Source organism: Manacus vitellinus, unplaced genomic scaffold (assembly GCF_001715985.3).
Source record: "Manacus vitellinus isolate BGI_N305 unplaced genomic scaffold, ASM171598v3 scaffold_2_pilon, whole genome shotgun sequence".
In the NCBI taxonomy this organism is placed as follows: Eukaryota; Metazoa; Chordata; class Aves; order Passeriformes; family Pipridae; genus Manacus; species Manacus vitellinus.
Genome location: NW_021940208.1, coordinates 18,032,180 through 18,058,683, shown reverse-complemented (window position 1 = coordinate 18,058,683; position 26,504 = coordinate 18,032,180). Strand labels below are relative to the sequence as shown.

Here is a 26,504-nt window from a genome sequence, read left to right as displayed (position 1 = left end):
CTGTCACTGCAGCTGCAGTGAGAAGCCCTGTTTGTCCCTTTCCAGTGAAGAGCTGGCCCTTACATGACAGCTTAAGAATGTAGCCAGTCTTGGTTTTTTATGTTTCCGAAATGAATTCTGTCTTGAAAGACATTTACAGATTCACATGGTAACTACATTTTCAGATTTTTACTCTGAATAATTCCTTATTTCGTTTGATTATTATTTTTTTCTCTTTTTTGTTTGCTAATACTTGCACACTTCAGTGTAAGGATGAACACAAATGTTCACAAATGAACACAAATGAAACATGCTATGTACCTTCTTTCAAATCCCTAATGAGAATATAAAATAAACACTAGAGTCCATCCCTTCTTAGCTCAACCAGGCACAACTGCTTAGCTCAACCTAATGTGGTAAGAGACAATCAGCAAGAGTACTTTAATATTTACAGTGCCTCATGCCAATTTTTAACGCATTCCTCATAAAACTATTATCTTCATTCATTTGAGAACTCTATCCAAAGCCCCCAGTTTTGTCTGATACCCTCCCTTGGGAGTTGCTGAAATAGATTAACTTTTATTAGTATCTTATGCACTGCCTGCTGTATTTGACAAGTGCAGAGGAAGTTACCTGTTACTGCATTACGAGTAATAATTAATAGAATAATAATCTGTCAGGAGTATTTCTTTGTACATCTATATGCTTTCCACTCTGCTGCACTACCTCACTGGACTCAAGCTTTCAGAAGCAAGGTAATATAGAGGACGTATGATAAATCTGATGCCAAATGAACCAACTGTTGACCCAGTTACCTTAACAGCATGCACAAGTCACTTGCTGTTCTCCTCACCTGATAACATTTAACACTTTCTGTCACCTAATCCAAGCACTAGGTAAAGGAATGCATACTCTGTGATGAAAAGATGTGCTATAAAGCAAGGATGTAGGATGGAAATCAGGTCTTCTGCATTGCATTCTGCTCTTGGGAGGGGATTTCTCTGTCTCTCATCTCCCCAGCTGTTCTCTTATTCCTCCATCTCTAGAATCTGGTGTCTCCTCATGGCTGTGTCTTCCCCACCTCAGGCCCTCTATTCCAGCTCCAGATTCCCATGCATTGCTTGCCCAGTTAAACATGGCTAATCTCATCCTTCAGCCCTCTCAACTGCATCCCATCCCTCCTCCCAGTCCTGTCCCTTCACCCCCCCATTCTCCAGTCTCCCCTTGGTTCCATCTCATACCAGTCACTCTCAATTTCACTCCCACTGTCTGGGAAGTATCAGTTCCTCTACTTCTGATTCCTTCTCCCCCGTCTTGTCCCTTCATTCCCGCTGGCTCTTTGCTGGGCTTTTATTGCACATTCACTCCTCTCTGCCCTTGCTTTCTTTGTGCAGTCACTGTACAGAGGCAGTTGGCTGTAAGGTGTCTGTCCTCCACCCATTCCCAACATCCTCTTCAAGAGAATTTTTAACATAGACAAACAGGGGGCTTTTTGCATTTTCTCATTCTTAGAGAGGGTAAAACCATTTCTGCAGAGAATTCGAAAATTCACCTTCAGGGACTTAAAGTTTAGAAGTGCTTTAGCTCAAACTGCAGAGCTCAGGAAAAATTATTTGCAACAAAGAAGAGAGGTTTTAAATAAAAAAAGTAGGCACAGCAACATACACACATATTCATTAACAAATATTATTTTTTCTATCTTTTAAAATAAAATACCAAGCCATCTATATTAACAATTAACTTTTAAATTTAATTAAAACTAATTCCGATTGTGTCAGTAATTTCACTTGCCACGGAAATCTGTAGTTCTCTGTAACACTCATTTCTATCCGTCCTCTCTCCCTTACTGCTTAAATAAATGACAGACAAATGAGTAAAAACAATAAACATTTTTAATTTCACATTCCCTTGGAAAATATTTTCATCTTTGCTTTTATGACAAATTTGTTAAAGATTCACTATGGACACACTAAGACTTTGCTTAATTTACTACAAACCCTGATGACTTCTGTATTTCAAAAAGTGATACACTCCAACTTCTGATTCCTAGAGAATTCGAAATGCTCTCAATCAAACACTCATCCCAGGAAAGCATACATTGCTCTGCCACATCTTCCTGCCTATGAGCTATAGAACAAAAATCAAAATAACCACCTAGCTTTGGTTCAGATGGCACACAGACAAAGGGTGGGGTGAGGTTATTTGTTTCAAACATCTGCCTTCAAAGAAGAAGAATCATAGCTAAGTAATTTTCTCCTCATTTAAGACATCACTAGCAACAAATATGCATGCTGTGGAATTCAAAATAATCCTGTGATATTTCCATATTAAAATTACTACTTACTGCCAATTAAAAGTCTCTATATATGATAACTGGTTGAGTCATGATTTATAATGCGTCTGCCACTTGGCTACCAAGAAGGTGAAGGAAAAAAGGTTCTTCCATTAAAGAAATAGAAGACAGGGCTTCATTTCCAGATCTAACACAGGTCCTGTGTAATCTTGTGTTTTTCAGTTAATTTCTCTGTTTCAATTTGCCCAGGAATAACACAAAAGCAATCTTACATATTCAGGCAATAATGCTGCAAGAATTTAAGTCTGTAAAGCTTCCAAATGGGAAACACTATATGAATATTACTATAATGCAGACCATTGCGAACAAGTTATTTGCAGCAGCTTCCCTGCACCTGAATTAATGAGTATCAACCTGTATCTTGTGAATCTATTTTAAAATATGCAACACTATGAGTTTTGTGTGCAATCCTCTCAAAGGTGTGACTAAAGCTTGTTTCAAAGCTGGGGTATTTACAAAGGCTATCACAGCAAGGATTTTCTTATGACTAAGACGACAGCTTATGCTGCCATTTTTCATTACCTGAACTTCCCCCTTCACTACCTCACAGTCTCAACTTACAAATTCTGTAGAAGAATTCTACCCTTCTCTAAATTGTTCTGAATTTGGTTAATGTTCAAAAAAAGGCAGGCAGACTGAATAAGCTTTGCCTCCATTGGAATGCTGACTAAAACCAATTCCAGTTAGAAGGGAATGGATTGCCAAACCTGATGTCAAGTAGCTTACACTACTTTCAACATGTTATAATCTCAGTAATATGCATGGAATAAACCTCATTCTGAAAACCATACAACAATACATTACTGTGAGTTTATGTAGAAAGCTACTCTGCAAACTTCTGAAGGAAGAACTGTGGCAAGAACTCTATCCTGGTAACCTTCTGACTAAGAAACTAAATTGATCCACACATTTAAAGGCATTCATAAATATTATTCAGAAATGCAGTAAGAAAGATAATTCTGTGTGTTCTGTTCTACAAAAGTTGTTCAAAGGAGTCAGTATCAAAACAAACAAATTGATAAATGGACATTGAATTTTAATTTATTCCACATACAAGTTGAGACTCTTTAAAAGTTACAAAGAAAGAAGAGAGCTTGAGATAAGGAAAAAAATGTTAGTATAAAGATCACCCAATTATAGGAGAATTCCTGCAAAACAATACCTTTGGCAGACTTTTGTGCTGAGCCATGTACTACTTAAGAATTCAAGGGAATTAGTCTTTCAAAGGCAAGTGTTTCAAAATAAAACTAAAACTCTGCAACTTCACGATTATAAATAAAGCAAGATCTGTTGCATTCTTTTGATCAGTCCTTGTCTAATACCAATCCATCTAACATTTCCACATTTTGGCAACACACAAATCATGATTTCTCACCCCATCACTGACTACTGAAAAACCACAGCAGCCTCTCAATTTGTATACATTAGCACTACAGCAAATTTCTGAAAGCATAGAAAGTACCCAGGATAAAGACTGTATAGCATGTCTCTCAAAAGGGCCTCTCTATTTTTTCATGTGTGAAACTTTTCTGCTAAGGTTCCAATCACCTAATTAAGCTCTTTATCAGCAACGCATTCCCCTGGAGGCACGTGATACTGTCACTAGAGTGATCCCACAGTATTTGCAAAACAACACTCAGATTTCTCTTCAAACCAGTGGCTTGAAGAGCACCCCAAAATCTCCCTTCTTAAACATTAGAGAGCTGAATCTCAGGTGGCTCTGTATCTTATATATAGTGCTCTCTCGGTTGAGAGTAAACTATGAAGCCAGTGTTTCTCAAATGTGTTTCACTCAGCTGCTTGTTTTAGCAAGCTCTGCTGTCTGCTGTGAATAGAAAAACTACACCATCTCTCAGTTTTGAATGTGAGTATAATTAGCAAAACATAGAACATAAATATGTAAGGAATTGTCAGGCTTCTCAGTAGTTCCTGCAAAGAAGACAGTCTGTGCTCCTGAACTCTGGACTTGAACAAGTTCTATCTTTCCCCTTATAAGAAGTTCCATATCAAGGAACACTCCAGCACCTGGTAGAGAGAGGCCAGAGAGAGCTTGCTGGTGAAGGCAGAGCCAAAAATGTCACTTAGTACTTCAGTCTGCTGTCACTAAATTTCCTGCCCCATTCAGCAGTGGGTCCACATTTCTCTTGTTCAGTCATTTACCACTAACGAAACAAGAGAAACTCTTCTTATTGACTTTGATATCCCTTGCAAATCCCATCTCCAGCTGAGCTTTGAATTTCCAAGCACTGTCCCTGCATGCCTGGGCAATGTCTATAAATTCCTCCTTTGTAGCCAACTCACACTTCTGCCTCTGATATACTGCCTTTTTTGCACCACAGACCAGATAAGCTCTGATAAGCCAAGCCAGCCTCCTCCTATGTCTGCTTGTTTCCCTTAGTATTGGTGAGTCCCATTCTTGTGCTTGCTTTGAAGATATCGACCTCAAAGATCTGTCAGTTTTCCTGAGTTCCTTTGCCTTTAAAAGTTGCCCCCCATGGGATCCCACCTAATAGCTTCTGAAACCTCACAAACTGAAATCTGCTCTCCTGAAGTCCAGGGTCTATACTCTGCCACTCTCTTTCCCCACTCTTATCAGGATTTTGAGCTCCAATCAGGTCTTCCATGTTAATGGATAACAGACCCAGCTACACTTCACCCATTTGGTCTGTTATTAATCAAGAAGTTACTTCCAACACCCTCAAGAAATCCTGACTCCGTGCATCCTACTATTTTGCACTTCCAGCAGACAACAGGAAGTTTAAGTCCCCCATGTGAACCAACATCAACAATTCATGAACTTCCTCAAGTTGTCTGAAGAAGGCTTCCTACACTTCCTCACCCTTACTGGTGGTCTGTAAGATTGCCACCATCACCCAGTAATCCTTCAAGTCCTCTCTTCTGATCCTGACCCCCAAACTCCCAAGCACACCATCACCCACTCACCTCATAGAAGAGCTCCATACCCATAAGGAGCTCCTTCACAAAGACAGCAAATTCCACTCCTTATCTTCCCTGCAGGCCCTTCCTCAAGAGCTTGTATCCATCTATCCATCAATCACAGCATTCCAACTGTGTGAACTGTTAGCACCAAGGCTGCTACTGCTATGATGTTGTAATTTGTGACTGAATGCAACACTTGACTTCCTCCTGCATGTTTTCCAGAATGCATGTATTTCTATAAATACACTTAAGGTATGTATACAATATATATAAGGGTGTGGGTGTCTCTTCATCCTATTTTACATTTCTGAGGTTTCTCTTATTCCCTTTGCCCTGCATCCTTTGCTTTCCACCCCTGTTCACTGCTACCTCACTGAACTATTGGTCATAATCCCCCTCCATTGTCACCCTCAGTTTCCAGCTCTCAGTTAGCATGATAAGCCAGCCAGCAGATGTCTTGCTCTGCTTTGTCATACTACTGAACATCTATTTACATTCTTAAAAATATAAACCATACAAGAACTTAAAATATCTGACTGATGGAGCTGCTGTGAAGTTTGAACGCTATGTTTAGTGTTCCTTTTAGCTAATGCAATAGACAAAGGATTGGGTGATTCAGAAGGAAGGATGTTAGAGGACACGGGATTTTCTTTCTATGGACAATTGATTCAAATTTAGTTTAGGTAACTGCAGTGACTGAAAAATTACCAAGTCACAATTGACAGAGCTACCTACCTCTATGAAATTATTCTGCAGTCCAAATTTATCAGGGAAACAATAGCAACAACTTAATTGCTGATGCCCTGAAGCAGAAAAGAGAGGGATGCAAAAGCTAGACTGGCCTGGAGAAGGAACTAGTTCCAATATTTAGAAGCAAGCATGGGTCACTATTCAAGTAAATATGACTTACCATACAGCTCCACCAGTCTAATAGCAGGAATCAGCCAAAACTGCCTCCCCCTCCTGGTTGTGTACTCACATCCCCTTTCTCATGCTGACACCAGCATCTACACCATTTTAGGAAGTTTACGTTGCAGGATATTAACTCTATGGGTAATTAGGGTGGGAGAGAAGGTGTAGTAGCTTGGGCATAGGGATAAGAGGCTAGTATGAGACTGTCCCTCCTAGGCACAGCTACTGCAATGCCTCATGTGCCATTCATGGTTTCAACACCCTCTGGAATTCAGTCTCTAGGGCTATCAACTCATAGCAAGTTTGCTTAGAAACTCAGGAATGAATACAGAAACTAAAGTTGGACGTGCAAGTGTAATTCTGTAGGTGTGGAGCCTGCTTCCTACTGTTCACAATTCTATATAGAGAAAAGACTTTAAACTATCAATGAAATGATTGTATCAAAAGTGGATAAAATACAAAAGGATTGCTAAGTAGCACTTTGGCTGGTATACCCTATTACTAAATTTTTAACATTTTTGCACATTTTATACTCCCAAGGTAACCTTTTCATTATCACTTTCCTTGTACTTTTCTATATTCCCTTTTCATATTTATAACTTTTATATTTATATACATAAAAATAAAAGATGTTAGAGCTTACTCAATGGTATTTTATATGCATAGAGGAAACACAAGAAACTGTTCGTACTTTCCCTGTTCCTTTTAAATAATAACAAGTTATATTGGAAAAAACCAAACTGCTGGTATTTTGATAAAACAAAGGATATCACATATTAATCACTCAAAATGAATACTAATACTATAACAGAATAGTTTTCTTTCTACCACAAGTAAAATAACTAGAACCTTCATGGAATATCGACTAGTAATTATCTATGCCTAGTTTATGCCTAGTTTCCAGATCATCTTACATTTTGACATTTTGAAGTTTTACCACAAAAACTTATGTACTGTATTGCACTCAAAGTACTTTTCAATTTTTACTGCAGTAATTCAAACCTTTTAATGACAAGCAAACTCATTCTATAAATCAACTGAATTTTGCAATAGAGTATTTATGATTTTCTCACCCTTTTTCCTGCCATTATCATAGAAATGATTTTGGAGTGTCCTCAACAGAGCAGTAAACATCAAAATAAAAAACAAATTCTTTGTTAAAGAGTTCTCGGGTTCCTGAAGTCATAAAACTTCCACTTTCCCTTGCTTTTAGAAGAACCATGCCAAAATGCAAGTTCTAAAATGGGTACCACAGAACACAAACAGCTGGTTTTCCACCTTTCCCTACAGCTCTTCGGAGAAGAGATCTGCATACAAATATAAAGAAAGTTCCTGGGAGACAACAGTCACCATTATCATCAAGTCACTTTGCTGACAATTGCAGACTACTTAGAGCTGAAGAATACACTAAGCACTCGAACTTCAGGGCTCAATGGACAGAGCAATCAGTCCCCCTCAGGTAACAGCTTGAATTAATGGCATCCTTTTCCCAGGAAGACTCACACACCAAGACATGAGCTAACCTTTGGGCCCAAGGCTCCTTAAAGGTGGAGGCTGTGGAAGTGCCCAGCTCCCTGCAGGTGTATTAGGCTGAGACCTCAGTAGCAAGCACAAGGGGCAGGTCCAAGCATGGCCCCTGCCCAGGCTCCAGTTTGTATGTCAGTGCCAGGCTGCTCACTGCAGCCACATGACCCTGTCCCTTCCCCAGCCGCTTCAGGCAAGAACTGATCCTCTCCCCGCGGGGTGAGTTTGCAGCACATCAGCTTCTGGAATCAGCTCTCTTTGGGTCTGGAATGTTAAAGCAAGAGAGATGCCAGGAAAGGATAGGTTCCTCTTGTTCAGTCAATGTGTTTGTCTAAGTGGGCACTGAGAAACGGGAATGACCCTCTTTCCTTGACTGGTATCTTGCTACAATCACTAAGTCTGATAGCATGGTGTTCAGCTATTTAAACAGGTCTGTCTTCGCCTGCAGATAAGGGAACCTGCAACACAGCTGTTATCAACCTTCTGCACAATAAAATCTTCCTAGAATATCCAACTAGTGCACCACAGAACTTAGACATAATGCAGACTTTTACCTAAGAAAGTGCCAGTGGCTTTCCTTTTCTCGTGATCATCAACACAAGAATATTCTCTATAAAATGTTGAATTTTATTGCTTCATGCATTATACTCATTTAATGAAGGACTAAAGCTCTTAATTAATTTCTGTTCCTGACATGGAAAAATATCTTCAAGAGAAAAACAGAATGTGGCTGACCACATGGCAACTAGTAACCCCTCAGGCTTCACGTTGGCCACTGAGAAGTTTCTCTGGCACCTGATGCTCTACTGACCACAGAAGTTGTTTTGATGCTAGCCCCATGTTCAGCTCAGTACATGACCAGCAATCCATGGAGGAGCCAGAGATCCTCCTGGGAGTGTTGTGGGATGCTGCTGTGTTTGAGGAACGCGAGCAGTAGCTGAGCTGATGTAGGTGTCTCTATACCTGGATTAGGCTGTCTCTGATGTTACCACAACAAGCAAACAAGGAATGGCTTTTGCTAGCCACTGCTACAGGGACCGGGCACACAGGAGCACACAGAGAACAGTGTGTAGTAGGAGGACTGACCAATGGGCTTTGTACAGCACAAAGGTAAAGAGGATAATGATATGAGGATTTTGATGTGGACAGTGACTACTAACGGAAGAACATAAGGAAGTATGGGCCATGGGAAAGAGCCCTGAAGTCCTGATACTTAAAAAAGCCCTTATTCTGAGTCTGAATTAAACGCAAGTCCACAGAAAAAAACATCTTGCTATTTAAAGGTAGATAAACAAGCATTGCAATCCTTCAAATACTGCCCTGAAGATAACTCTGTTCTATGAGAAGCGGCAAATAAAATATTCAGTATGCAAAATGTGCACTTTCATTTCATTACACAAAAAGACACCTAGAAAATCTGTCTCTAGTAGATCTATCTATCTGTGAGACAATGAAATGCTGTTTCTACTCGCCCACAGAAGAGCTGACTTGTGAGATCACAAGTGAGCCATCTACCTGTGCCATTCAGATTCTTCCACACAATCCTTTTCTCCAATAAATTTAATTGCTGATCTGATCTAGAAACCACAAAAGATGGAATTTATAAACTCCAGTTTCTTGTAGCTTGATTTCAAAATTTTTACTCAAGATTTTTTTTTAAACGATGAATTTTAAAAAAGCAATTGGAAATTAAATTCAGAATAAATCTATCAGATTAATTCAAAAAAGTAAAAAAAATCTAAGGAAAGATCAGGTTTCAAATTCTTAACATTTGTATTCATATGTTATGCTTGAATAAATTAGAAGTACTTATTTACAGAACTGCATTTTGTAATATTTCCATAACTAAACTGAGGAAAAGCCTCTTAATCCTCCTACTTTTGGTGAGCTCTATTTTATTCTATTTATCTTACTAACCTCAGTGGGCTAAATGAGTAGCACTCTGAGTAAACATAGCCATTTTAGCAGTGCTTTCAAAAAGTAATGCAAATGATTAATGCAGTTGTTGAATAATGCAGCATTGATCAAAAATACTTGAATATTTAAGAAAACATCAGAACACAAATGAGATTGGAAAAAAAAAAAAATGATTATTCTTATTTTCCAACCAGAGAATTCTGGGTCTAATGCCATCTCCAACAAGTTACAGGAATATTTTTCAGACAGGATGATGTGCATGGTATCTTATTGACACATGCAGAGCAAAGGAGTATTTTGAGGTCTCTCAGTTTAATGGTATGATTTGAAGGCCAGATTGTGACTTGGCTTTTTTGTCCCTTAGTAAAAAGAACGCACACTCACTGAGAACACCCACTGACTGTATCATTCTGACTACAACAGCTAAAATGAACCAAATCCATTGCCCATAAATTACCTGCCTCCTTAGCTGGGTGATGAAAATAAAAATGCAAGCAGCTTGCTAGGTGAACACCTCAACAAGTGCTGTGTGACACTGAACTGAAATCCTGCCTGGCGTGTCAAGAATGCTAGATACGAAAATCAGAGAAAACTGGCAACCCAAGAAGAATAACTGAGTATATTTCATGGTATGGGCAATGGATATGGTTGGCATTCTGTTAGAAAACGCTAATGTTCTGTGTAAGCCAAAACACAAATCGGTGGAAAGGCCTGGTTTTGGTGGGGCTATAAAACTGCTCTTTTAAAGTGCCAATCTGCAGAAACATATATGGACAGCACCTCTGCACTATCATTGTTTGAGCAAAATATATACTGTAGGAACCAAAGTTACTTTTCTTTCAAAACTGTATGATAGACCTCTTGCTGCTATGTAAATGTCCTGGCACAATTTATAGCCTACTTCTGCTCTTGGGTAGGCAGGCACAGCAGCTATTCTCTGAAAAATATATTCCCGTGCATGCATGTGCAGGCTTCCCAGCAGTTTCTCAAGCAAGGGAACTGTTTTCCTCTGCTCCACCCATCACATAGCAGAGCTGAAGAAAGCCCTAGGTTTTTTGAACTCCCTACTGTCTTCTTACCAAACTTTGTTTTTCAGCTAGGAAGGGTATGTTCAGATTTATGAATATACCCTTCTACACTGAAAGCAAAGGACTCCCCAGGTTTAAGGCAACCTGGGTTAATTTACTCAATTTCCTCTTACTGTTTCTTCAAATACAGTAGAAGGTGTGTTTATCCACTAAAAGAATGTCGGAAGTATCAATTATTCATATATTATTTTCATTTCCCTAGAACAGAATTTAGGGACTTCTAATTTCAGACTAGAATTATCTTTCCTGTTTTCAAATACTTTCAATACACTTCAACATAGAGGAAAAAGAAAAAAAAATAAAATATTACATTTAATTCCATAATGCAGTCATTTTTTCATTCTTAAGTGCTAGCTTTACTTAGTATTCAAGTTACAGTAGGCTATTGCAAAAATAATGCCAGAACTGATTTGATTTCTGCACCATAAATTGATTTGTTTTTCTTCTGTCATATACTGTGACTGGCTTGTTATAAAATGCGTTGTCACAATACACACTTATGTTCTCAGTATTTGATTAACGTTAGTCCAAGAAGGTAACTAAATCAAAATTCTCTTCTAGTCCTTGAGGGATCACTGATTTGAATGAATATGCACTAAATATTTTGGAAGGAGGGCAGATAAGCAATGCTGTTTAGGTAATAGCACTATTCCCTGGTGGCTTCACACTTGTGGTAGAAAAACAGTATCAAACAAGCACTCCAGTGTTACTGAGGTTACAAATGACCTGGAAAAATACAGTTTCTATGGATATCATTTAATAAAGACAAGTCTTGCATGTGCCATATCTAATACAGTGTTATTTTTATTTCTTTGCATGTATAAAGGCACTCTCATTGTATTGAGCAGATTTTGCAATATTTGTATACCACAGAATTTAAAAATACTAGTCTTTTATGCAGAAATTATATATTATAGATAGTAGGATGATCAGCACCTTATTAAATACATAGCCAAGTTGGATTTTTCAAGACACATTGTGCTCTATCTTTTAAAAACAGTTAAATATGGAGATTTAGCACTGTTAATACAACCTTCTACAGAAAAGGAATATACTGTTCATGTATTTTAAGTTAAAAAGCAATTTCTGCCAGAGTTATCTCATGGTCTTACCTAATCTGAATATATTTGCAAGCACTAATTTTTACTCAGATATCTTCATTACATAATATAGATAAAAAATCTGAAGAGTGATTGATTTAAACATCAATGGAAATCAGGAGCAGCAATACTGAAAAGACCAAGGAAGACTAAAATGCTATTTGTTTACATTCTGCAAAACTCAGCCTGGATCAGATAAACAGATGGATTCTTTCTGGAGGGAAATATTGCATAAGATTCTGAAATCATACATAGAGAGTGGGAAGTGCAGTTACAAGCAACTGATGTTTTGCTTTTCATCACATTAAAATGACTTTCAGACCTGAAGTAGAATAATTATAATTTTGTCCTCAGTGCACAATTAACAAAAATAACTTCTGAGCTATGCCACACCCTTGTGATTAAACAGCATTTTCAAAAATATTTAGATAAAGTCTGAACAAATCAAACAAACATGTAGACAGGAAACGCTGTTTGGAATGCACTCTCTGAAATGTACTATTATAGCCAGAAAGCAGCCTAACTTCAGAATTCAATCAAGCAAAATCTAGTATAATCTCATTACAGTCTTTGCAGTTAATGAAACCTATTTAAATCTCTGACATTTTGATTTTTAGAGCTGATGAAAGCAAAAATTACTTGGTTTATATAACACAAACATACAGAAAGATAAGATTTCATCCTTTAGGTTATCCTCGCTATTTACCAAGCAATGCATAATATGAAAAGATTACTCTTCTACTACTCACTATTGCTCCAGGATTTCAGTAAATATTTGATACTGATTTCAAAGAAGCCAGAATCCTGCTGGCTAGCCATGTCTGCTGCATACAAAGAGGCTTCTGTAATTCTGAGCAGCTGAAGTGGCAGGTACTATGTATGTAGATGTGACTGTCACCAGTCAGTGATGTAAACGAGGGGTCAGAGGAGGAAATGAAGTCTCCACAGATCCACTTCTTCCGTTCATGGTAGGTAAGCTCATTAAAAAAAAAAAATCTCAACAACAGCAACAACAAAAACACACCATGAGATTTTTGTCCTTTGCTCTTCCTTCGGGGCTTGTCCTTAATTATATCTGAAGAGTATTTTATTCCCTCACCCCCTCAGTATGTATTTTCATTTATTCCATTCCACAATTGGGCAAATTTCTTCTGGTTGGTTAAGGGATAAGCAGTACCACAGCACTTGTTCCATAAGAACAGTTAGAGTATCTTCCCGAAGGGTGTCTGAGCTGTGCTTTTAATAACATGCAGTCTTGCCTGTCTGAAGCTTTTTTCCCATCAGAAGCTGTCAGCCCGAGCGTTATGCACCTCCTCTTGCAAACCGAGTATCAACTTGAAGCCCCACTGACACCGTCTCTTCTGCAGCTGGAAGAATCTCACACGTACTGTTTAGCTTTAGCGAAAAAAAGGCACTCTAATGAATATCCTCTGCATGCTCTGGTCAGCTGCTCTCCTTCCGCCTGTTCCCAAGAAGAGCACGCTGAACTATACACAACTGCATCATGCTGCGGTAAAGCAGAGCTGCACCCATATATCTGATTGCAGTGACGCTGGGGAAAAAAAAAAAGGCTCTCCCTCAGCCCAGTTGCACAACAGAAGCACTTCCAGAGTGCTAAACCCACGGCATTCAGACTGGCTGCTTCTGCTTTTCTTTCGCTGCTACAGAAAAACGTGCTGTCATTTTTTTCTTGGCACTTTTTTTTTTCCTTCCCTTAACAAAGATGAGAGACAGCAGGCTGAATTTGTAACGGCAAATAACCCAGAGAGCTTACTGCTTGGCATTCACCTCTGAAAGAGTCACAGAAAATTCTCAGTTTGATATAATTTTTATCTTGAATAATGGTTTCTAAAAAGAAACTGAATTCACATAAGAAAACAAGGCAGAAGCAATTCACTGCTTGTTAATTTCTCTGTATTTTCAACAAATATACTTAATTGCTAGGTACAATTCCCATATTCCTAAGGTTTTATTTCATATAATCATACTACATCACTATGCATATTTTAATGGTACTGAAGAAAAAGAAGAAGAATCAGTTTCCAAAATATTTTTCGTTTCATATGTTCTTGGTATCATCCTTCCAGATATTGTTTCCTGGGAATAACAGTACTCTTTTCACACTCAGTGGAATAAATTTCCTGCAGCATTTCATAATTATAGTATCTGAGCCAAAAAAGAGCTTGTCTGCTGCTGATTCTTCTAAAAACTTTGTCAGCAATTATATTCGCACATTATTTTTAGTTTCAGTATGTGGAATATTTGGTTTGGATTGGAAACTGAGGAACACAAGGGTCATTGAGATCAAGCTCCTGCAGTTCTCACTGAAAATATGCTAAATGTCTTCTGTAAACATACCTCATCTAGAGATAAGGTTTTGTGACCTCACTAATGGAAGGCTGTTGTAGAAACTCGCTTTTTAAACCTTCTTTCAGTTTCTAAATGAAATGGACTCAAAACCTGTTTACTCCCTTTCATGAACATGGACTACCAGAAATGTTCAGAGTATCTCAGGTTTGACCTCACCAACTACATCAGTGAGAGCTGCTCACCTCTTCCTCCCTATATGGGTAATTATCATCCTATTGCTACCACTCTGGGCCCCCAATTTATGTTCTGAGACCTCACTGTCCCATCTGTTCCCCCACCTGCCCCACTGACAATGTCTCCTCATTGTACCATCTTGTTTTAACCGGCACACTCCAGCCTTTTATAATTAAAGTTAAATTTAATACCAAATAAGGCAAGCCCCAAGGTCTAGGACTGATGACTTCCTACCATCCCACTAATTGATTTTTCAGTAGAGACAATGCCAGGTAGGTTTGGAAGTCCTTATTCACCCTCAAAAATGTTGCATTAATTCCTATGTTCAAGGATTTAAGTAATAATTTTTCCCGTGGTGCTACATCAAGTGCTTTTAAGAAAATGACTAATATATTAATTTTATCATAATCCTCTTGTTGAAAATAAAAATATAAGGTTAATTTGCAAATAGTTGTATTTCCTAAATCCATATTGGATTTTATCTAATTTTCAGTTAAATCCATACCTTTAAATACAATCTCTCACCAAAGTTTGTTTCACTCAAAGTCTTGAGTGACAAGCAGCCTCTCTGTTGATACAGATCATTTTCCCCCTATAAATTCTTACTCCATCTCTTTTCCCCATGGGATATTGCACTCTTTAAAATCAATGTTCTTGTTTCAAAGTTGTAAAGGAGTAAGGATGTTTAACCATTTGCTTGTAATTCCTTCATCTATTCTTACTCAGCTAAACTCTTGATAGTGCTCACTTCAAATTGACACTCTCTAACCTCCAAGCCACAGATGCATTAACAATGCAATGGGGATTCTTCCAATAATTCGTCAGTCCTTTTCCATAAGAATGTTGGAGCATTCAGTGAAATGGCTGGTGAGCTTCTGGAACTTGTTGCTGCTGGAGATTGTGGAGGTAGATAGCATTAGCAGCTTCAAAATGGTGATAATAAATACAAACTTAGATCTCTAAAGGACACTTAAACATACCTCTAACATCCCTAACATTGCAATAACTTGCTGGGGCATATGAGAGGGATGGGCTGCAGAAAGTGGCTACACCTGTGTAAGCTCTTCCCAAACAGTGCCTTCTACTGCTGCTGTTGGGAGAATACCAGGTGAGGTGGGTGACCAGTGGGCCCCATGGGATGCTCCTGAGGGTCTCACATCTCCCTCACAGGCAGAATGAAAAGTTCAAGGGTTTGTTGGTTAGTCGGTTTTAGTGCTTTCAAGTTAAAGAAATTTCAGGCATCCCTCGCAGGTGAGTATCTGTTTTCTTAACTCTCATTAACCAGTTCCTTTTATTTCTCAAGTTTGTCTTCTCAAAACTGCAGATCTATCCTTGCTTATCCTGACTCAGCTTGTGTGAACATGATCCAGTAATGTTCTTGTCACTTGTCCTTGGTCTTCACCAGTTATCAGACCTAACCAGCACAATCTTTCTTGACTTTATGATCATTTGGTAAAGAAATAAATGGGCTATCACATCCAAGGATATCTGGATTTGACTACCATAAGTAGAGTTTGTGTCTGGGATGTTAAAGTATTACTTAATGCCTACTTGCACTTCCTTGCAGAATAACATTAAAATGGCTACAGCTACATTCAGCCATCTGTCTAGGAGTAGCAGATCTCCTAGCACTGTTTTTACTGACTTTCTTCAAAGTGATTTGGAACCAAAATTTCATGTATAGTAGGTCTTTTCTTAAACTTTGCATCACAATATTAATATACACAACATTAATAAGTATATGCTTCAGAATTTAACTTTTGCTCTAATAGCCTCTTTAAAAGTATAACCAATTAAAATCTCAATAACTTCTATCATTAATCTTAAATTATTTTTAAAAAATTTAAATGCTAAATTAAATTTAAATATTTCCCAGTCTAAATTTGCTCAAATAAAACATTCTCCAGTTATCATGGTTTTACTCACATTTTAGAAACACTCCTAAACAGGAATAACATACTGAAATGGCAGAAACAGTAGCATTTTAACCTAGTGTTCTGAACTTATTTTTGGGAGGCTCAAAAGACTAAGGAGTTTTGAAGATATAGAGCTTCTACTTCCATTCTTGCTGACTATATGATATTTACAATTTAATTACACATTCCAGGCTGTGAAAGATAGACAGGCATAAGCACACAAAACCTGTCAGTGAAAGTAAGCTGTCTGATGATGGATATTGCAGACTTACATACTTACAAATGAAGTGGGCTTCTCTTTTATAATATTACTACATGGGAGTTGACAAAAAGAATGTAACTTTTTTTTTCACAGTTAAGAAACCATTGATCTAAAATGGAAGGCTTCTCATAGGTCTACCATGATGAAGCACCTGCTGATTACCATGATAATACAAGCATTGCTTAAATTATAAATATTTGTGTGTAACTCACACTCCACATTTGTGACATGTAGTGCACCTTCTCTTCCCTCATCTGCCTTCTGAGATCAGAGGTATCCTGGTAGATATGTATCCAGGAGCCTTGGGTACCTGGCTTATACTCTTCTCTATCTGAACAAAGTCTGCAGCTGTGGAGTTTCCATGCTCCAACTTTGGACAAAAGAAAGTGGGTGATGCTGTTCATCAGCAGGGTCAGAACTGTTCTCATAAGCAGAACATTGCATGAACAGCTATTCTAATCACAAAACATCTGAAAAATAGACTTCAAAACCTTCACTCAGTAAAGGAAAAAGAATAACAAAAACACATACTGTTGGAGGTATTCACAATATCTATCTTGAGGCATCCAGTTCAGATGCCTACACTGGGAGGTGAGTGCCTTCAGCATGACACAACAGTTCAAAGCGTTCCAGTACAGAGCACAATTATTTGTCCAAAGCAGCCTGTTTCTCCTCGCTATATACACATGATGCTTAGAGTAACTACTTTTGCCAATTGGGTATTTAGATTTTTAATATTTAGTAGTATAGGTAGCAATTTTGTTTACAGTTTTAATGTCTACAATCTATAACAGTCATACAGGCAGTTTAGTCCTCTGTGTTCTGAGCAATGCTTGCAGGAATTCTTAAAAAAGCACATGGAGATTTGAATATAGCACAGTCTTGCACAATCTTCCAGGGCTCATTTTAGCTTGGTATGAAAGGACCTATTTGTATTTCGCAATCTTAACTCTTCAGAATCTGAGGCTAAATGCAAAGAGTAGCTGAAAGTCTCTAACGGATGACAACAGTAAAAAAGCAAGTATAAACACTGGATTCAAATTTTGTCCTCCAAGTAGTGATGTGGACACAGATCCCAAAGCCAAAAGTAGCTTTGCTGAACTACTGAAAGTTTAACATATTATTTTTATTATTATTATTATTTTCTATCCCTTCATATAGCTCCTCCTCCTTAACTTGGGTCAATGCTATGTCCTTTTAGCCAAATAATGTTGTATATTGAATTATTCCCATGTGTCTGATTTCCATGGAATCAGCCTGGATTTATAGTGGTACGGTTTCTATAAAAGTTTAGCTGTCTGGAGTTTTTCACCCCAGGAGTAAGTAAAGGCTGGTTACTAAGGTCTTTGTCATTTTGATACAATCTAGTCCTCCTGGGCAAAATAAAGCAACCCTACAAAGAATGATTCCCAGGTCTCTTTGATACCAGTGCAGAACACACCTAAGAGGAAAAGAAAAAGGACCTATGATACTGTCATTATCCCAGAACAGATTGCACTGTGTTCATGATTTCACATTCCCTTCTCTGGGAACCTCTAGCTTTCAGATGGATACTGGTCATAGTTGAACAGTATTCAGGTGCCTAAATATAGGTGTCTAGGGTGATTATAGATATCCTAAGGTATGTGAGTTATTCACAGAGACTGGCAGATATGACATAAGACATACATTAGATCCACAGCCTTCTGAAGCATTTGGAGGCTTAGTTTTAGACACTTATGTTTAGGTATCTGATTTTCTCCCTATGGTTTCAGGAGGAAAAAACAAATCCCTGTGTAAGCCAGCAACAAAAAAAGGAATAATATTTTTACTTTTAAGCAGAAAAAAACAGAGTATTTATATGTATGTAATGAGTTTATCTTCTTCAACTTGGCATTTGTTGAGTTTACGTGCTTATTTCCTTATATTAAAATATTTTAAAGTGGGTTTTTTGCTTTTCTTGTTATAGTCTGCCTAACACAAAACAATTCGAGCTAAGTATTAGCAAAGCAGCTTGTACACATGCTTTACTAATGTCCTCTGTTAAAATGAAGATCAAAATTGTTATCTAAATCAATTGAATTCTATGTACTATAATGTCCCTTGATTTACAAGGTAAAATAAACACGATGCTAGGGTCCAAATTAAAAGTACAGAGTGACAGAAAGCACTACAGAAAATAAGATTTCATTAGGCAAACCTGATTTCATGTGCTACGCTCTAAACAAAGCAACAGAAATCCTTCTTAGTTAGTCTCACTAGTTTTGCCGCACCATTTTGTTTTCCCTCCTGTCTGTAAGTGACTGTTCAGCTATTGCCACCTAGTGATGAGAAGCAAAACAGGCAGAAGCAGAACAGTAAATAACGCACAGGGAATGCATGTTTACATTGTAAACTGTGTCAAAATGGAAGATAGCAGCATAGAAATGAAGAGCATGTCTATATTTCCAGAGCAAGGATATCAGGCAATTTGGGTACAGTTATACAAAATATTTAAATAGAAGCCTATTAAATGGAATCTAATAGAGTAAAATTAACTTATTTTCATAGACACATGACAGATTCATGCATCACCCAGCTCTCATCATCAGCTTGTTCAGTGAATTCACTACAGTAATTAAATAGGCTGTAAGGGGGTTGTGCCTTATCTATAAGTAATAAATGATAACTAGGCATTTTGCAGAGGATTTATTGGTTAACGTTGGAATTATGCCTTCAAGATTCAAAATGCAATTATCCTTCCCTTGACTTTGCTTTGGAGCTGTTAAACTGACATGTCCTGTTAGGACTCTGACATTCACTTCTGAGTTTCTCCCAGCTGAACGGTGTCTGGAAGCATCAGCCAGCCAGGAACAAATTTTGTTTGCCCAGACCTACCATACATATGCTAAAAATATACCATCCTATAAGCCAATATGAAATCTGCACCACTACCACTGGGGCACGGACTCAGGCAACACTGACGCAAGAATACTGCTGTGCAAGTAAGTCAAAATGCAGTCTGTGTCCCACAAGCACAGCCCACAGGCATCAGCAGGCATGAAGAATAACTTCAGCAGTATTTTCTTCCTGCTTTTCACCATAGTTTCCAGGGATGATCCCTATAGAATCTGTTTTCCATTACTGGTATCCTATAAACTTATTTCCTTCTCAGTTTTGTAACAAACCCTTATCTGTATTTTAGAAACAAGGTTACACAGCATATTCTCAAAACGTCCCAGCATGATGTGTCAGAACTTCCTCACAGCAGGAAATTTCCAAACAGCCTCTGATTGTGACCCTAATACTGGGTGCTTTTTCAGAGACAAGATGAAGTAACTGAACCCTACCCACTTCCCAAAGTATAATTTCTATTTGCTAATTTACTCCTAAGAGATCTGTACCAGGTCATGCAGAGCCTAGGACAGAGGGAACACAGATGTTGTGGCAGTCCCTCTTTTCCTCAAGTTATTATTTTCTCATTACACACTGCACAGACTGAACCTCTCAGTCATATACTCAAAAATTTAGGACTGTATGTATGTCGTAAACCCCCCCTTCCTCTTCCCTTCTGTGATGTAGTTGCATCTCTTCTACCCTCCTGACAGGAAACTCTATAGGAGGGCAGAGAAGTAGAAGCCAGGGAGGGGAAGGGCTGGAGCATGCCCATCACTAGATATTCATAGAGTCATAGAACAGTTTGGGTTGAAGGGACCTTTGAAGATCGCCTAGTCTGAACATCTGCCATGGGCCGGGATACCTTTCATTTCATCACATTGTTCAAAGAAGCCTGTTTTGTTTCTATGGGGTCTCTAGGGACAGCTAACAATTACTGTATGTGACTGTAGCTGAGATATAAGAGTTCTCAGCTTTTCTTCTCATTCTTGTGCCCGCCATTACCAGGCACACCCTGAGATCCAGGCAGGTTTCCCCCTCTTTTACCAGGGCCACACAGCTGGGGCAAAGTCGTCTCTCCCTTCTATCCCCAGGCATATAGGAGGCAGCCAGCTGGGAACCTGCCTTGGGAAAGGAAAAGCTCCTGACTATTCAGAGAGGTGCCTGAGATGCAATGGAAAGCAGAGCAAGACAGACAAGGATAGGGGTGTACCCACTCAGAGTGGTGAGTTGATGCCAAAACCAAGGCATCCCTGGCCCAAACACAAATCACATCACACACCTTAGTTTTCCTGATTTTGTCTCTGTTGTCGGATGACATGTTCAAAATACTCATCTTCCACAAGATACCACCCTGTAACATGCTGCAAGTGTACGACATTTTCATTGATTACCCAATTAGGAGATGGAATCTTCAGTGTAATAGCTCAAATTTGCTCTCTCATACTAGCACATCCCTCAGACAGATCTTATCTCAATGTAGGCACTCATTAGTGTGATTTTCAACACAAATGTTTTCCTGAATCTCAAATACATTTACAGATATATATTCCCTCTCTTAATTCTGCCACAGCAGTTCTTAAAGCTTTCCCTGACTTTAAACAAGATGCTCTTGTGACAAGCTATTTGCTTACTTGTTCTTTTTTTAACTTTCCTTTCCATTCTCTAGTTTTGTCTTTAATTATTAACACTTCTTCCTTTCTGGTTGACCTATTTGGATACTCACACCTCAACGTTTTCATTACTCTGTAGAAAGGTATCCTTCTGCTTATGTCCCTTTGCTCCACCAGAAACATCAACCTTAGAAAGTAAGTTGATTTTTCACTTCTCTCATAAAATGGGAACACGTGTTGGAAGGGTTTCAACCAACTTCCATCTAGTATAGATCAAGATGGGACGGACATGGAATCAGGCTGTACTACATTTACTGCCTTACACCTTCCTATCAGGCATCATGCTCTGCCAGCCATCAGAGAGATATCAGAGAGGCCATCAGACCAGCCAGGCACACATGCCCTTGTAACACCTCCACAGTTCCCTCAGATGGGTCTTATGCATACAGTACTCACTCTGAATGAATCAAAAAACTGCTACCTCTTGCAACACCTGCGTAAGAATTACCTGGCTGAAACAGGATACTGAGCACCATCAGAATTAGTTGATCTGAGGTAACTAACAGTTAGTTACCTACAGTTATCTATCAGTTTTTCAAATTATGAAAGATATTGTATGTATCACTGTATTGATTTGCCACCTTCCCTGACATGTACTGCCACAAACAAGGCTGTACATCCTTCAGAGTAGGACTCAGATCTTTCCTGTGAGTGAAGTGCTTGGCATAGCTGGAGCCTGGCTCATTACAGGATGAGCTTTTTTCTCATTTTACTCAAAAGTGCTAACAAAAAATTCAGGTTCAGGTAGCTCAGACCAGTGCTACTTCCAGTTAGACCAAGAACCTAATGACTCAGCTGGATAGCATCTACAATTTTAAAACTGCTTTTTTGTTTGAAAGCGGGAAGAAGTAATGTTTCAAAAATCAGGTTTACCCAAGAAGTCATGCCAGGTGGTAAACCAAAAAGTATATTTTTCTCTCCCTCACTGCAGTTTATAAACAGGACGTGCACACAAACATACACTTCTTAGCTCGCTTGATACCTTTAATAGCTAGGCTGTCAATCACTATGCCCTTCATCCCTTTGAAAATAATTCTAAATATCCAAAGTAAACATAAATAGCTGTCAACAAAAATCTTCATGAATCAGGTCACTGGCCAGGAACTTTACATAGATGACTGCTGTGAGGCAGTGTCAGGAAAAATCAGGCCATATGATTTTACAATGAAATTTCTGTTCCTCGTGGTTGCTTTTCCCTCACATTCCTCATTACATGCAGATGACCCTCCATTTACAGCTTCTGCCTTAGCTCTCTCCTGTTACTACTCAAAATTATTTTTTCCATTCTTTGAAGAACTGATGCCAGTAAACAATCTCAGTCCTAATCAGTTGTTGAATGGAATGCCTTGTTTTATGTAGTTTTGAATTCACTTTCTATATAACCCTCCCAAGCAAGCACTGGTGAGACACAGCGTATGGAGCTTACTATGTAATATCCTTAACTTGCAGAGCAGTGTGTTTAGATGTTAGCTAGATAGGAGACAGCAATTTGGTTTAAAAAAAAAAAATCTCACTGATCTTATGTAAGAACACCTGATCTGAGCTTGCAAAATCTTTTCTATAATACTTTTTTAAGCATTGGGAAGGAAACCTTTTTTCTAAATTAAAACATTACCTATAAGTATACCTGTTATTTCACCTTTTGAAGTAACCTGTGGCAGTTGAGATCTCAATTTCAGAGACAGTCTTTCTTTGCTGCTTTTTTTTCCTCAATATAGTACTTTTTAACTGATGAGCACTTGTTTGAGGACTCTCCCTTGCTGTGGGGAAGGTTTTGCAACATCAACTCTCTGATCTAGGTACAGGCAATAAACAGAGCTCCAGCATCCTCCAACCTACTGCTTTTCTACAGAAGCACAAGCATCCTCACACAGGCCAAGTTAAATATATGTGCATTCTTTGTAACTGGGTCTTTTATACCCTCCAGAGTTCATCTCTTTCTGCTAAAAAAAGAAAATGTCTTGGTTCTCCAACAGCTATGAGGTCCAACACAGCTGATTGTTTATGTTAGAAAAAGGTAAATTACCCTCGTCTATGTTACTCAAGGTTTCTCTCAGACTACATTTGAATGGAAACTGCAGTTTACTGAAAAAATGTACAATTTACAATCTGCTTTTTATGAACTAAAAGAAAAATATTTTAGGCTTAGTACACAAGGAAGAAAGCACAAAAAGATGTCACATTTAAAATTGAGCGATTTCCTAGTAAAGGCAGTAATTATAGTTGCTTTAACTACACTTAAAATGATTAATGATCTTGAGTCAGCACAGTCTAGATTTTCAAAGGCATTTAGCTTCTGAAACATCTAACAGTTGCTTTGTAGATTATTAAGTGCCTAATCTGGTTAAGTATCAAACTCCCATGTACTTGTTTGTCCACTGCAGCATTAAAGGCTCTGAAAATCTAAACTAATTTTTTTAAAAACTTATTAAAATTAGTAGATCTCATTCTCCCCCATGTCTTTTTTTTTCACCAGACCAGAAGAGGAAGATAGGTTCTTTCTTTTTGATCTCTGGATTGGCTCCTCAGCTGTGAGATCTAACATACAGGGTATATAACAAAAAACAATCCACTGAGATAGAATACTTTTATTTGAATATGATGCTTAGATCTGGAGAAAATCCAGTTAACTTCTTTAGCAACCTAATTCAAAAGGGATGGGTGATCATAAAAAATAACAACTGGGATTCACGTGTTTTGAAAGCTTTCAGTGGACCTGCAGGCGGTGTTGGGTGTGGAATTTGAGCTCATGCTCAGTCGGGTACTGGTGCTCAGTGACACCGTATCCTCCCGACTCACACAGGGCTCTAACGCACGAACCTTGCCTGAACTCTTCCACAGATCAAGGGAGGTCATCGCTACCTACTGACTAATTCAGTGAATTAAGAACATAGCACCAGCACAGGCAGAATCCTTTATAAACTGGAAACTTCTCCAAGAATATAAGGATACTCCTACCCCATCTGATAATACAACAGATTTGACGTGGAGTGTGTTTTCTTGTTTGACTTAAGTTAATCTAAGATTCTGCTACTGTTGGAAAAGCTGTGAAGTTCTTCTGTCCTCTCTTAGGTCGCCTTGTGGTGGCACTAGTTAGGAGCAGCAATTTAATTTGGGTACTGTGTGTGTCTTGGAGCTAAAGTGTTACCTTCATTAGCTCCAGTTGTGAATGAGGTTATGAGTATCCCCACAGAAGCACGTGATCACTATGGTCAACACAAGGGACGCTGATGGGTGTTTAGGTGGGGAAAGGCAGAAAAGGAAAATTATGTTTCTAAATTGCAAAAAAATTGTTTAAAAAAATCAAAGACATGCTTTTCATAGGTATTACATGGTTAAACAGCTTTTCCAACTGCTCATATGCATCTACAAACATCTATAACAGGCACTGCATTTTATAGTAAGAAAATTCTTCAAACCCACTTTTCTGGCTGAGCCGTTATTGAACTTTGGCTGTCGCAGGAACAGATACATTTTAGGTTCAATTGCAAGAAACATGGCCAGAAAATGAGCTTGAAGATTTAAAAAGCCAGCATGCAGGTCAGGTCAGAGAATGTATTTATTTCTGGTCTATGTACATTGATTCAAAGTAGCAAGAAAAGAACCAGAAAAACCTTCTTCCAAAGCTATTACAGATAATGCTAGATCCAGGTTAATCTGCAAATGCAAAAACAAGTACTTACGGATTCAGCTATGAGACAAAAAGGTAACATTTCACATATATATGCAACACTACTAATTCTCAATAATATAGAATCAGAACAAAATAATTAATCTAGACATCCATCTATGTGGACAACAGCCTGCATGCTGTTATTATAAAACAACTAATGCTACTCATATTTGTTTCTATGAGGTTTCATCAGCAGATTACAATATTAAACAGATACAGAACCTTAACTTGCCTACTTCATATATGACACAAAGAAAGGCAGACGGAAAATTATGTCAAAAGAAAAATAATGAAATTATTTTCACAAAATTCATAGAAAATCAATAACACTTTATTAAAGTAAAATAAGTGTTCATGAATATGGACCATTTAATCTAAAAGTTCTTTATAAAAGACAACAGTAACTTATGACTGATAAGCACACAAGCCCCATGCTTCATTATTTTAAAACCTGAGGTTTCAGAAACAATCATGTCAAAATTTTGAAAGCTTGGCTTTTGAATCACCAGTGTGGGAGCAAGCAGCATTGTTTGCACAGAAGAAATACTTGGTCATATAAAACTATGAAAAAATGGAAGCAATGAAGAATTCATTGGTAACTTGCTTCGCTAGAAGGGAGAAGCTAAAGGTAGGCTACAGATGCGGGACTTATTCAACTTAATGCAGGTGTTTCCATTTCAGCTTCTCAGATTGGATGTCTTATAATCAATGTAAAAAAAAATAAGAGCTGGTTCATCCCATTTAAATACTAACATCTACAGCAAATCACCCAGAATAAATGGTTATAATACCTATATTTCTCCAGTGTTTCTAAAGGGAACTTGACGTGACTAGCGTGTTCAGCAAACGTCTGAGTTTGGAAAGACAACACCCCAGTTATCCAGATAAGACAACGCTCATAGTGAAAACCCCCAAAACAGTGATGCTGACTTTGTCCACAGGCTTTTTTTCTCCATAATTCTCTTTTGAGACTAGCAAGCCTTGTAAGATGCAAAGCCACTAGGAGAACACAAAGCCGTTTCTTACCACCTCCAGCTTGAAGGACAATCTATTTATTTCTGTTTGTGAATACAGACAATTTATTTCCCTAAAAACTGTTTTAAATAATAAATTTAGCCACGTATAGCTAAAATCAGGATCGAAGTGAAAAATCTGAAAACACCTTATAAAAAGGAAGACAAATCTGCTAAAGTTACTGCACCTGTTCCTTCTAGACCTCTTGTGTGAGAAAGGAGCAACGCTAATGCTCATGGAAGTTCCTTCTGCTATTTCTCCTGAAAGTATCAGAGTGGAGGAAAGCAAAGGAGATTAGAAAAGAAAGGTGTCTGCAACTCCTGCAACAATGGACATTGCTTATAGGCAATACACAATGAAGTAGGTTTATAGGATTGTTTAACAGTTTTATCATTTATCTATCACAAAAAGCAAGAAAAAAATGTAGATTCCATTTTCTGTTAATATTTCATAGGAAAAGTTATCAATTTAAATACTAATAAGGAAATGCCTAACAATTATAATAATCTTGGAAAGTAGAATAAGAGAATTGCTAAGATTTTCAGCAATACTGGGTGGTTTATAAACCAAAGTGCTTGTAGAAGTACTTGTAGTAGTAGAGGAAATATTGAACAAAACTCTGTTAAAATCATTAACTGTGTTAATATCATATCATATGATAACACATATTAAACTGTGTTAAAATATTGAACAAAACTGTGTTAAATCATGAAATCATACTGAACTTCATAAGATTCTATTAAACAGTACCGACTC

At 38.0% G+C, this 26,504-nt stretch overlaps 1 protein-coding gene across 6 annotated transcripts in view; it reads right to left on the bottom strand.

The window, feature by feature from the left end:
• FRY (FRY microtubule binding protein) overlaps nucleotides 1-26,504 on the bottom strand; it is a 205,115-nt gene that overhangs the window by 151,746 nt on the left and 26,865 nt on the right. For 2 of the 6 annotated variants that reach the window (XM_018071106.1, XM_008934237.2), the window contains exon 1: nucleotides 12,563-13,361. The exons of 1 other annotated variant lie outside the window; for it this stretch is intronic. In XM_018071106.1, coding sequence (XP_017926595.1) covers nucleotides 12,563-12,632 — 70 coding nt within the window. In that variant the 5' untranslated portion in view covers nucleotides 12,633-13,361. Of the gene's footprint in view, nucleotides 1-12,562; nucleotides 13,363-26,504 lie in introns of those variants that run through there. 3 more of the 6 variants (XM_018071104.2, XM_018071107.1, XM_018071105.1) reach the window with 2 other exon arrangements.